Consider the following 12,172-nt stretch of genomic DNA (forward strand, 5'->3'; position numbering starts at 1 on the left):
CAGTCTCAGCCTCCAGCAACAAGCAAGCAATGAGGGCTGTTTTCACACATGCTGGAAAATGTCCTTTCAACACACAGTAGCAATCGTTTGCAAGAGGATTTTCCTTTCAGGAAGTGCCCTTTCGATGTACTTTCAATGCACTTTACTAATCATGTGCAAGCAGATTTTCCTTACAGGAAGCGCCCTTTCAATGTACTTTCAATGCACTTTACAAATCATGTACAAGTAGATTTTCCTTACAGGAAGCGCCCTTTCAATGTACTTCCAATGCACTTTACAAATCATGTACAAGTAAATTTTCCTTACAGGAAGCGCCCTTTCAAATCATGTACAAGTAGATTTTCCTTACAGGAAGTGCCCTTTCAGGAAGCGTCCTTTCAATGTACTTTCAATGCACTTTACAAAACATGTACAAGTAGATTTTCCTTACAGGAAGTGCCCTTTCAGGAAGCGTCCGTTCAATGTACTTTCAATGCACTTTACAAATCATGTACAAATAGATTTTCCTTACAGGAAGTGCCCTTTTGATGTACTTTCAATGCACTTTACAAATCACAATCAAGCAGATTTTCTTTACAGGAAGCATCCTTTCGATGTACTTTCAATGCACTTTACTATTAATATGCAAGTAGATTTCCCTTACAAGAAGTGCCCTTTCGATGTACTTTCAACGCACTTTACTAATCACGTGCAAGTAGATTTCCCTTACAGGAAGTGCCCTTTCAATATACTTTCAATGCACTTTACTAATCATGTGCAAGTAGTTACTAATCATGTGCACCGTACCAATCACTCACGGGAAGTGCTTTTTGGATGTACTTCCAATGCAATGTAGCAATTACTTGGCCTTCCTATGTATTTCCTAGCAGGAAAATCCACTTGCAAACAATTGCTAAAGTGCACTGAAAGAGAACTATCCAGCATGTGTGAAAGCCACCACCGCCTTACACAACCGTTGTAGAGATTAATTTACCTGCCACAGACGCACTCTCAAACACAAGGGACTTTTTATTACTTCCACCACTATGTTCAAGCATTGCTTCCCCCACTTTGAATGACCACCCTCCCACTTGTGCTGCTAATATGTGCTTCCAGCACTTTTCAGACCCCAACTGGCAATTTTAAGGCCAACCAAGTTTAATTCCGGGGATGAGCCTTTGTGCAAATGTGCACTTTATCTTCATCTGAAGAAGTGTGACTGCACACAAGAGCTTATCCCGGGAATTAAACTTGGTCTTCAAGGCGCTCCGGGTTCTCAAACTTGCTTCAGATGTTTCAGACCAACCCGGCTCCCCGTTCGGATCTCCATTTAAAGAGATAAGCAATTCAGTATCAGTTTTCCTTCCCCTCTGCCTCTTCTTTAACAAATCCTCTCTACAGGCATTGATTTTACTTGACTTGCGGACCCTTTTTTTTTTTTTTTTAAACCGAGGTCCCCCCCGGCTACTCACTCAAGAGGGTTTTAGGCACTGGGAAAAAGTCTCCGTATTTCTTGTTGAAGCGACGGGCGAGATCTTGGGTTAGCTCCAAGTGCAGGACTTGATCTTCCCCAACAGGGACGTGGGTTGACCTTCCAACAGCAATCACACACACGTGAAATCAGTTACTCTCTTGCACTGACTGGCACTTGCCCTCCCCCTTCTTAAAGAACCAGAGGGAATGAGATGTCCATCCCCTTTCAGAGCCAGTGTGGAGTAGTGGTTAAGAGGGATGCCTCCTTATTTGGAGAACAGCGTTTGATTTCCCACCCTTCCTCTACATGCAGCCTGCTGGGTGACCTTGGGCTAGTGGGGAGGGGAAGGGAAGGTGTTTGAGAGGCAGCATGGTGTAGTGGTTGAGAGGGGGCAGCCACTAATCTGAAGAACCAGGTCTGATTCCCCATTCCTCCTCCACAGGGAGCCAGCTGGGTGACCTTGGGCTAGTCACAGTTCTCCCAGAGCTCTCTCGGCCCCACCTACCTCACAGGATGTCTGCTGTGGGGAAAGGAAAGGCGTTTCAGAGCCAACTTGGTATAGTGGTTCAGAGTGACAGCACCTAATTTGGAGAACCAGATCTGATTCACCACTTCTCCTCTACATGCAGTCCGCTGGGTGACCTTGGGCTAGGCACAGTTCTCTCAGGGCTCTCTCAGCCCCACCTACCTCGCAGGATGTCTGTGGTGGGGAGAGTTAGGGTAGGCTGCTCAGAGACTCTTTCGAGTAGTGAAAAGCAGGGTAGAAAAACCCAGACCTCTTTCTTCTTTCCCCCAGATTGACGGGCAGTTTAAAGGCGATGCACACAACACCCTGCCTGGAAGCTAATGGACCAGACTGGTCAGATCTAAGAAGCTAAGGTGGGCTGGTCCTGGTCAGGAATGGGAGGCCACCAAGAAGGAAATCCAGGGTTACTCCTCACAGGCCGGCAACGGCAAACTGCCTCTGACTGCATCTTGCCTAGAAAACCCTACAGAGCTCCCATCGTTCGAGAAGCCATCACAGAGACCATGCCACGGCCGATCCCAGGAACATGAGCAAGCCACTGAAAAACCGTCCATTCTCAGTTACCTCAGCTGGCCACCCTTCTCTGCCACCGGTAAACCCCCAAAACAAACAAGACATGCTATAGTAGGAAAGTGCACTCCAGAAGTATACAAATTACTGTGTACAAAAAGTAGACACTCTTATGCAAAATACATGGGGTGTATTAACAGGTAACATAACATTACAGTGATAACCTTAAGAATCCTTAGGCCACACACTGCACAAAAAGCCTCTGTTAGATACATTCTCTGCAGGATATCTTTTCTTGCCTGGTGGAAATTTTCCACGGAGTCACACCATGGGCTGCTGCAACAAATGCTCCAGAAACACAAGAGTTCCCCTAGAAACAAATGAAGACCAACAGAAATCCCGGATATACCGTATTTGCCGCCGTATAAGACGTATAAGACGACTGGGCGTATAAGACGACCCCCCAACATTTCCACTCAAAATATAGAGTTTGTTACATTACATTACAGTACTGTGGTCCACTATGGGCTATCCCAACTGAAGTGCACCCGGCGTATAGGAAGACCCCCCCACTTGGAGGCATGTTTTTCAGGGGGGAAAAGTAGTCTTATACGCCAGCAAATACTGTACTTACTTTTCTGTATGTCTTCTTCCAGGATCAATCGGGCTCACAAATACATGCTCCAAGACCTTCTTATGCAAAGCTGTGGTCCACTGGATTGTTTTGAAAATAACAAGAGGCATTTGTGAGTCCTATTATCTTTTTGTGCAGTGTGTAGACTAAGGAATTTCGGGGTTATCACTGATGGCTGGCAATGTTATTTGTTAGTACATGGCATGTTTTGAATAAGGGACCCCACTTTTTGTGCACAGTAACTGGTATATTCCGGAGGGCACCAGTGAGCCTCTGGCTGGGAGTGATGACCGGAGCTTCCCGAATCTTACTTGTACAGAAGAATATCTGCTGCTTGAAGAATGGGGTACGTGAACAGACCGGCCATTCCTTCATTCATTTGGCTGGCGTTCTTCACCTGTTTGCAGAGAGAATCATAGAATCATGGAGTTGGAAGGGACCTCCTGGGTCATCTAGTTCAGGGGTAGTCAACCTGTGGTCCTCCAGATGTCCATGGACTACAATTCCCATGAGCCCCTGCCAGCAGGCAGGGGCTCATGGGAATTGTAGTCCATGGGCATCTGGAGGACCACAGGTTGACTACCCCTGATCTAGTTCAACCCCTCACACTATGCAGGACACTCATAACCCTATCGCTCATCCACTGTCACCTGCCACCCCCTTGAGCCTTCACAAAATCAGCCTCTCCGTCAGATGGCTATCCAGCCTCTTTTAAAATCTCCAAAGAGGGAGAGCCTCACCAAAAAGAGGCCATCAGCAAAGGGGTTTTTGAGGGGGCTCGGGGTTCCTAGGTCAGGCAAGAGCACATGTAGAATTGCATTAAAGCAAAACTCAAGGGGCAATGGTTTTCCTCTAAAAGCACAGTGCAACAAGCAAGGAAGTGGCTCAGAAAAGTAAAGCTCCCCATGTGGCCACTTAGGGCTTTTTACAAGGAAGGAAGTTCCAATTAGGCTTGTGAACCAGGGGCCCGATCCGGACCGATTCGGGCGCCCATTAAAGTCAATGGCGCCATTGACTTTGATGGGAATCTGGCATTCTCACCTTTTCCAGGGCCTGGGGTGGGGGTTCCAGTTACAGCTTCCAAAAGTTCAGCGGAGCTCTGGGAGGCTCTTCCCTGACCCCCCCTCCGAATTTCACAACGATTGAACCACAGGGTCCACGTCCAGAGGTACCAAAAGAAGGTGCCCCCATCTCTCCATTCTATCCAATGGAGAGCCCACCCTTACCTTACCTTCCACTGTGGAAAGTGCTGCAGACGTGATATGCTTGTGAGGCAGCCCAGGATCCAACCAAGCTCTGCATGTTCAGGCACCTGAAACCAACCAGAGACATAGTGAAGAAATCGGGGGCAAAAGGCTTGCTCGTGAGCGTCCCACCGCCAGGGGCATGGCCTCCCCACTTCCAAAGACAACTAAGCCCGCTAAACTGTTTTCTTCTCCAGCCAACTGTAGGCACAGTGCGTAGACTTATCCTAGCCTGTTTTAAAAGGGGCTTTTAAAGGGGCAGAGGGCAGAAGGGCTCCCGCAGAGTGTAGCTGCTGCATCAGCCGTGGAGCTCAGCCACCCGGCCTCCTCTCATTCCTCGGGGCTAGGAGGTTTGGGAGCGTGGCAGCCCAAGCTGGTGAGCCATGTTTCCTGGGCCAGCACAGCACCAAGGAGTGTGGCCAGCCTCCCCCCGCCCTCCCCCCAATTCCATGGCTAACCTACTGCTGACTCTTCCTCCTCAAAAGTTCCCAGAAGCGGCACAAAGGAAAAGGAGAAGGAGGTCAGGGGCGAAGAAGATCCACAATGGGCCCTCAGTGGGGCAGTGCCCTCTCCCTACTGGATGCCTGTCTCCCACTGTGAGCCAATCGGGGCAGGTTTCCCCGTCGTCCGCACACAAACTGGGCATTATTAGGGCTACAGATTATATCTGCTCACAGGTGCTGAAGGTTTCTGCCCTCCCTACAAGCCCTGTTTGATCAGAATTTCAGCAGGAAAAAGGATGTGGTGGCTCTTTCAGACCAACCAACTCCTTAAAAGACTAAAGTCATTTGTCTGCTGCTAGAAATACTGAGAAAACAGCTGATTTTTTCTGGAGCAGCAAAATTTGGCTGATTCAGGCATCTATAACAATCTCTTTCCTCCTTTGGTTCATGCTGTTGGAGGGCCCAAGCTAAGGGACAATCCACACTCTCAGTCCTCCCGTGCTTTTAAAGAAAAGTAATCTTAGTCCCCCCCCATCCTCTGTTAACAAATAAATGTTCAAATATAGTCAAAGTTTATTGCTGAATCAGTGGTTAGCTTCACAACATAATATGAGTCAAACGTAAAAAAAACCGCAATCAAATTTATCAAAGAATCCAATGGAGAAGAATAAAATTTTCAGGGCAAATGCTACAGGAGCTCTAGTTATAGTAATTAAGAACAGCTGGGTTTTTGGACCCCACTTTTTAGTACTCAAAGGAGTCTTAAAATGGTCTACAGAAACCTTTCCCTTCCTTTCCCCACTACAACCACCCTGTGAGGTAGGTGGGGCTGAGAGAGCTCTGTGAGAACTGATGTGCAAGAACAGCTCTAAAAGAACAGTGACTAGGCCAAGATCCTTCCGCCAGCTGCATGCGGAGGAATGGGGAATCAAACCCAGCTCTCCAAATCAGAAGAGCTGTTTTTTTTTTTGTATTCTGCTTTTTATTTCCCAAAGGCGTCTCAGAGGAGCTTCCAATCACCTACCCTTCGTCTCCCTACAACACACACCTTGTGAGATACATGGGGCTGAGAGAGCTCTGCGAGAACTGTGACTGGCCCAAGGTCATCCATCCGGCTGCCTGTGAAGAAGTGGGGAAATCAAACCTGATTCTCCAGATTAGAGGACGTTACTCTTAATCACCACACCAGGGGGGGGGGGTCTCAAAGCACTTCACTTCTTCAATCTCGGGTTCAACACAACCCACTTGGCTGTGCGACCAGAACGGGCAACCTACAGGGTTCTGCACTCCCCTACTTAGAAAGCTCTCATAAGTCCTTTTTCTGAGCACAGGGTTCGATCCTGACTGCTCTGACATCGCCACTGGCAGTGCTTCCTTGTGAGCTGGAAACAAAAAGCGAAATTGCGTGCGGGAAGGAAGAGGAGAAGGAAATACACAAACCTGGTGCTCCTTCACCACGTTCCGAGCCACAAAGCAATGAGTTGCTGTCAAGCGAAGATGGGGAGGATAAGGGCATCCAAAGCAGGTGCCTTGGGCGGGAAGGACCATCATTTCCTCTGCATAAAAGGCCTGAGCACTTACAGGCACCCATAAATCTGGCCGAACAGCTTTTTAATGGGTTTCCCTGAATCGGTGGTTCTTCACTTTCAGTTTGGCAACTGTTCAATGCGCATTCTGATCATCCCTTGTAATTTCCACATTGCTCTATCAGCAGGATTTGCTTAACTGGCCCATTATTTGTCTTATTTTATGGGGAAAAAATAATTTTCTTATGTCCTATTCCCACCCACCCCCCCGCCAACCCTCAAACAAACAAGGTTCAGAAAACAGAAGGTCAGCGAACTGAGAAGAAGCGTTGGGTTTTATACCCTGCTTTTCTCTACCTTTAGGAGTCTCAGTGGCTTACAATTGCCTTGCCCTTCCTCTCCCCACAACAGGTACCTTGTGGGGCAGGTGGGGCCGAGAGAGCTAGAGAAGCGCAAATGGCCCACAGTCACCCAACAAGGTTCACTGCGGAGGGGGAGTGGGGACTAACCCCGGTCCCCCAAATTAGAGGCCATCACTGTTAACCATGACACCACACTGTCCTACAAGCGCATTTAGTCCCTTCACTTAATGGTAACATCAAACAGAGCCAAATTACATTTGTAGTCAATAAGCAATTGGCTAGGGCAGGGGTAGTCAAACTGCGGCCCTCCAGATGTCCATGGACTACAATTCCCAGGAGCCCCTGCCAGCGAATGCTGGCAGGGGCTCCTGGGAATTGTAGTCCATGGACATCTGGAGGGCCGCAGTTTGACTACCCCTGGGCTAGGGGGTGGAGCTCTCATGCTCTCTGCTAAGATGCCTTCTCCTTGCAGGATTTGACTTTCCCTGGCAAACCACGCATTCAGAGATGCCTACAACGTGCCAACCCATCCTACCAGAACAACGGCAGGAATCTAATTCCCAGTGGTTCACAGATACGCATTCCAGAGACGCTCTCCAGTGCGCACTCCGCCAAAGGAAGCTGAAAAAGGGGTCGAATCTCAGGCAGTTCCAACCGTACCCCCCTCGAGGAGAACGTTACGCGGAAACTGCAAATAATGCTGCCTGCTTGCGTCCCTCCTCTATGCCCCTGATTGCACAATTGTAAACAAGCACCTGCACTCTTTTGCACATTCAAAGCAATATGGGCTACGTGAGAGCTCATCGATCCTGAAGCTTGAAATAGGACACCTAGATCTTTATATAACTGAACTTGTGTGCCACAATTGCCAAAAAATTGGTAAAGCAAAGAATGCAGGATGTGGAAAGACAGCATGATTTGAATAGAATCAATAATCCACTGTATGACACCTCTCTTCTAAATAGATTTATGCCCTAAAAGGTAAAGGTAAAGGTATCCCCTGTGCAAGCACCGGGTCATGTCTGACCCTTGGGGTGATGCCCTCTAGCATTTTCATGGCAGACTCAATACGGGGTGGTTTGCCAGTGCCTTCCCCAGTCATTACCGTTTACCCCCCAGCAAGCTGGGTACTCATTTTACCGACCTAGGAAGGATGGAAGGCTGAGTCAACCTTGAGCTGGCTGCTGGGATCGAACTCCCAGCCTCGTGGGCAGAGCTCCAGAATGCATGTCTGCTGCCCTAACCACTCTGCGCCACAAGAAGCTCTTTTTCTTATGCCCTATCTTTCTAATATTGATAATTCTGAATTTAGAAGGGCATTTACATTATTGTACTATGATGCTCTCCCTTCAGCACGGGTAGAGGGAAAATATAATAAGCTTCCACCCCTGGAACGAACTTGCTTATGCCAGGACGGTAACATTGAGAATACCAAACATGTGGTTTTTGATTGCTGTATTCACAACCAATTGCATCAGGAATTGCTGTATCCCGTCTTCACTGACTTAACGGCCACTTCAAGACGAGCCAAATTATCCTATATTATTATTGCCAAATATGCAAGATTTGCAATTAAACGTAGAAGTGCCTGGCTAAATATGTACAAGGGTTAGGATGGATCTATTGAACACATGAAGTATTGTGGAACTTTTCAACCACTTGTATTGTGTTTTACTGTTTTGTATTTTGTACTGGTCGCTGACCGAAATAAATGTATCGGATCTGATCATTTGTAAACAAAACGGACACAGATGTGCATGGCAAAGGCCCTACCCGTCTCCTGAGCTGCAGCTGGGATTTTTCAGCACTCGAGACATAACAGCATGCTAAAGGAAGGGCCCACTCGACTGCCATGCTGTGAGAAAGGGGCAAAGGAACATGAGAGGCAGTGGGAAAGCGATCGAAACATCAGCAGTGAGGCTGTATTGGCTGTAATGTTTGTAGAATGAACACCCAGTAAACAAGACCTACGGATTCACTTTTTTCTACAGTTTCTCTGACAAAACATAGCCCCTTTGGCACAAGGGGATTCGTAGATTTACTTAGAAAACCTCTATGCCACCTCTCCAGAGAACCCACCCAAGGCCGTAAACGAAGTGAAATGTAATAAAATGGCAGCATAGATTCATTGTTAATAACCCAGGCAGTGCGCTGCAATGACATCAAACCCTGAGCTGCTTAAAACCAGCTTCATAAAACTTCTTTCAGACAAGAAGCGACGTTGAACGATGTTCAAAGATAAAAGCGTGAAGAGAAACATTTTAGCCTGGCTCTTAAAAGAAGACGAAACCGAGCTGCTTTTTGAATACCCTGCTTTTTACTACCCGAAGGAGTCTCAGAGCAGCTTATAATCACCCACCCTTCCTCTCCCCAAAATGGACACCCTGTGATGTAGGTGGGGCTGAGAGAGCTCTGAGAGAACTGGTTCTCAGTCCTCCATGATATTGGAGGGGAGGTTTAGGAACATTCCTTAGTTGCAGGGGCTGTGTTCTTATTCACAAGGTGAAGCATCAATGGAGCATATATTTTTTTCAACTGTCTTCCATTGAAGGAAGATTTGTATGGAAATTATTAGCCCGCTGCTAGATGGTCTAACCCAGGGGTAGTCAAACTGCGGCCCTCCAGATGTCCATGGACTACAATTTCCAGGAGCCCCTGCCAGCATTGTCTAACCAGTTGTTAGGTTTGAGCACTCTGTCCGATAAGAGCCACCAAACGACATGTCAAGTAGCCAGATTCAGAAACTGTACACAGTAGCTGAGTTCAGATAAATTTTAAATAAATAGATATATAGATAAATATTCTTAATACTAAATTATGATTATAGTATTTTAAATACTCCCCCTTCAAGGATCGCTGCCTTGTTGTGGCAAGGGGGCTTGCGTAGTTCAGTGAAGCTATGAGCTATGCCGTGCAGGGCCACCCAAGACGGACAGGTCATAGCTGAGAGCTCTGACAAAAGGTGATCCACTGGAGAAGGAAATGGCAAACCACTCCAGTATCTTTGCCATGAAAACTCTATGGACAGTTCCAATAGGCATAACGATATGACGCTGGAAGATGAGCCCCTCAGGTCGGAAGGTGTCCAATATGCTACTGGGGATGAGCAGACGGCTAGTACGAGTAGCGCCAGAATGAATGAAGCGGCTGGGCCAAAGCCGAAAGGACGCTCAGTTGTGGAAGTAACTGGTGGCGAAAAGACAGTCCGATGCTGTAAAGATTTTTATTCCATAGGAACCTGGAACGTCAGATCCATGAATCAAGGCAAGCTGGACGTGGTTAAACAAGAAATGAGAAGACTGAACATCGACATTTTAGGAATCAGTGAACTAAAATGGACAGGAATGGGTGAATTTAATTCAGATGACCATCAGGTATACTACTGTGGACAAGAATCTCGCAGAAGAAATGGAGTAGCCTTCATAATCAATAAGAGAGTAGGAAAAGCAGTCTTGGGATACAATCCCCAAAATGACAGAATGATCTCAGTTCGAATCCAAGGCAAACCATTCAACATCACAGTGATCCAGGTCTACGCCCCAACCACTGCTGCTGAAGAGGATGAAGTTGATCAGTTCTATGAAGCCCTACAACACCTTCTAGAAGCAACGCCCAAAAATGATGTGCTTATCATCATGGGGGATTGGAATGCTAAAGTAGGAAGCCAAAAGATAACCGGGATAACAGGCAAGTTTGGCCTTGGAGTACAAAATGAAGCAGGGCACAGGCTGGTAGAATTTTGTCAAGAGAATACAATGGTCATAGCAAACACTCTTTTCCAGCAACCCAAGAGACGACTCTACACATGGACATCACCAGACGGTCAACACAGAAATCAGATTGACTATGTGCTCTGCAGCCAAAGATGGAAAAGTTCTATCCAGTCAATAAAAACAAGACCAGGAGCTGATTGTGGTTCAGATCATGAGCTTCTTGTTGCAAAATTTAGGCTTAAATTGAAGAAAGTAGGGAAAAGCACTAGGCCACTCAGGTATGAACTAAATCATATCCCTGACGAATACACAGTGGAGGTGACAAATAGATTTAAGGAATTAGATCTGATAGACAGAGTGCCTGAAGAACTATGGACGGAGGTTCGCAACATTGTACAAGAGGTAGCAACTAAAACCATCCCAAAGAAAAAGAAATGCAAGAAATCAAAATGGCTGTCTGAGGAAGCTTTACAAATAGCTAAGGAGAGAAGGGAAGTGAAAGGCAAGGGGGAAAGAGAAAGATACACCCAATTGAATGCAGAATTCCAGAGAAAAGCTAGAAGAGATAAGAATGCCTTCTTAAATGAACAGTGCAAACAAATAGAAGAAAACAATAGAATGGGGAGGACCAGAGATCTTTTCAAGAAAATTGGAGATATGAAGAGAATGTTTCATGCAAAGATGGGTATGATAAGGGACCAAAATGGTAGGGACCTCACAGAAGCAGAAGAGATCAAACAAAGGTGGCAAAATTATACAGAAGAACTATACAAGAGCGAGCTTAACATCCCTGATGACCACAATGGGGTAGTTACTGACCTGGAGCCAGACATCCTGGAATGTGAAGTCAAATGGGCCTTAGGAAGTCTGAGCAACAATAAAGCTAGTGGTAGTGACAGCATTCCAGTTGAACTATTCAAAATCTTAAAGGACGATGCAGTAAAAGTGCTACACTCAATATGCCAGCAAATTTGGAAAACTCAACAATGGCCACAGGATTGGAAAAGGTCAGTTTACATTCCAATCCCAAAGAAGGGCAATGCCAAAGAATGTTCAAACTACCGCACCATCGCACTAATTTCTCATGCTAGCAAAGTTATGCTCAAAATCCTACAAGCTAGGCTCCAGCAATACGTGGACCGAGAACTTCCAGAAGTACAGGCAGGATTTCGAAGAGGCAGAGGAACTAGAGATCAAATTGCCAACATACGCTGGATCATGGAGAAAGCTAGGGAGTACCAGAAGAACGTCTACTTCTGCTTCATTGACTATGCTAAAGCCTTTGATTGTGTGGAGCACAACAAATTGTGGCAAGTTCTTAAAGAGATGGGAATACCAGAACATCTTATTTGTCTCTTGAGAAATTTATATGCAGGTCAAGAAGCAACAGTGAGAACTGAACATGGAATCACTGACTGGTTCCAAATTGAGAAAGGAGTTCGGCAAGGCTGTATACTGTCGCCTTGCCTATTTAACTTGTATGCAGAGCATATCATGAGAAATGCGGGATTAGAGGAGTCACAAATTGGGATCAAGATTGCAGGGAGAAATATCAACAACCTCAGATATGCAGATGATACCACTCTAATGGCAGAAAGTGAAGAGGAACTAAAGAGCCTGTTGATGCGGGTGAAGGAGGAGAGTGCCAAAGTTGGCTTGAAACTCAACATCAAGAAAACAAAGATCATGGCATCCGGCCCTCTCAATTCCTGGCAAATAGAAGGGGAAGAAATGGAGATAGTGACAGATTTTATTTTCCTG

The 12,172-nt window shown here is 46.4% G+C and overlaps 1 protein-coding gene across 3 annotated transcripts in view; it reads right to left on the minus strand.

The window, feature by feature from the left end:
• The window catches only part of WARS2 (tryptophanyl tRNA synthetase 2, mitochondrial), a 38,101-nt gene that overhangs the window by 2,320 nt on the left and 23,609 nt on the right, over nt 1–12,172 (minus strand). For all 3 annotated transcript variants that reach the window (XR_013232710.1, XM_077345897.1, XM_077345898.1), the window contains exons 3-5: nt 4,355–4,435; nt 3,435–3,520; nt 1,452–1,570 (exon numbers count right to left, since the gene is read on the minus strand). Coding sequence is in view for 2 of the 3 variants with exons in the window: in XM_077345897.1 (XP_077202012.1) it covers nt 1,452–1,570; nt 3,435–3,520; nt 4,355–4,435 (286 nt within the window). In the remaining variant the exon portion in view is untranslated. The remainder of the gene's footprint in view (nt 1–1,451; nt 1,571–3,434; nt 3,521–4,354; nt 4,436–12,172) is intronic.

Source organism: Paroedura picta, chromosome 7, assembly GCF_049243985.1.
Source record: "Paroedura picta isolate Pp20150507F chromosome 7, Ppicta_v3.0, whole genome shotgun sequence".
Classification (NCBI taxonomy): Eukaryota; Metazoa; Chordata; class Lepidosauria; order Squamata; family Gekkonidae; genus Paroedura; species Paroedura picta.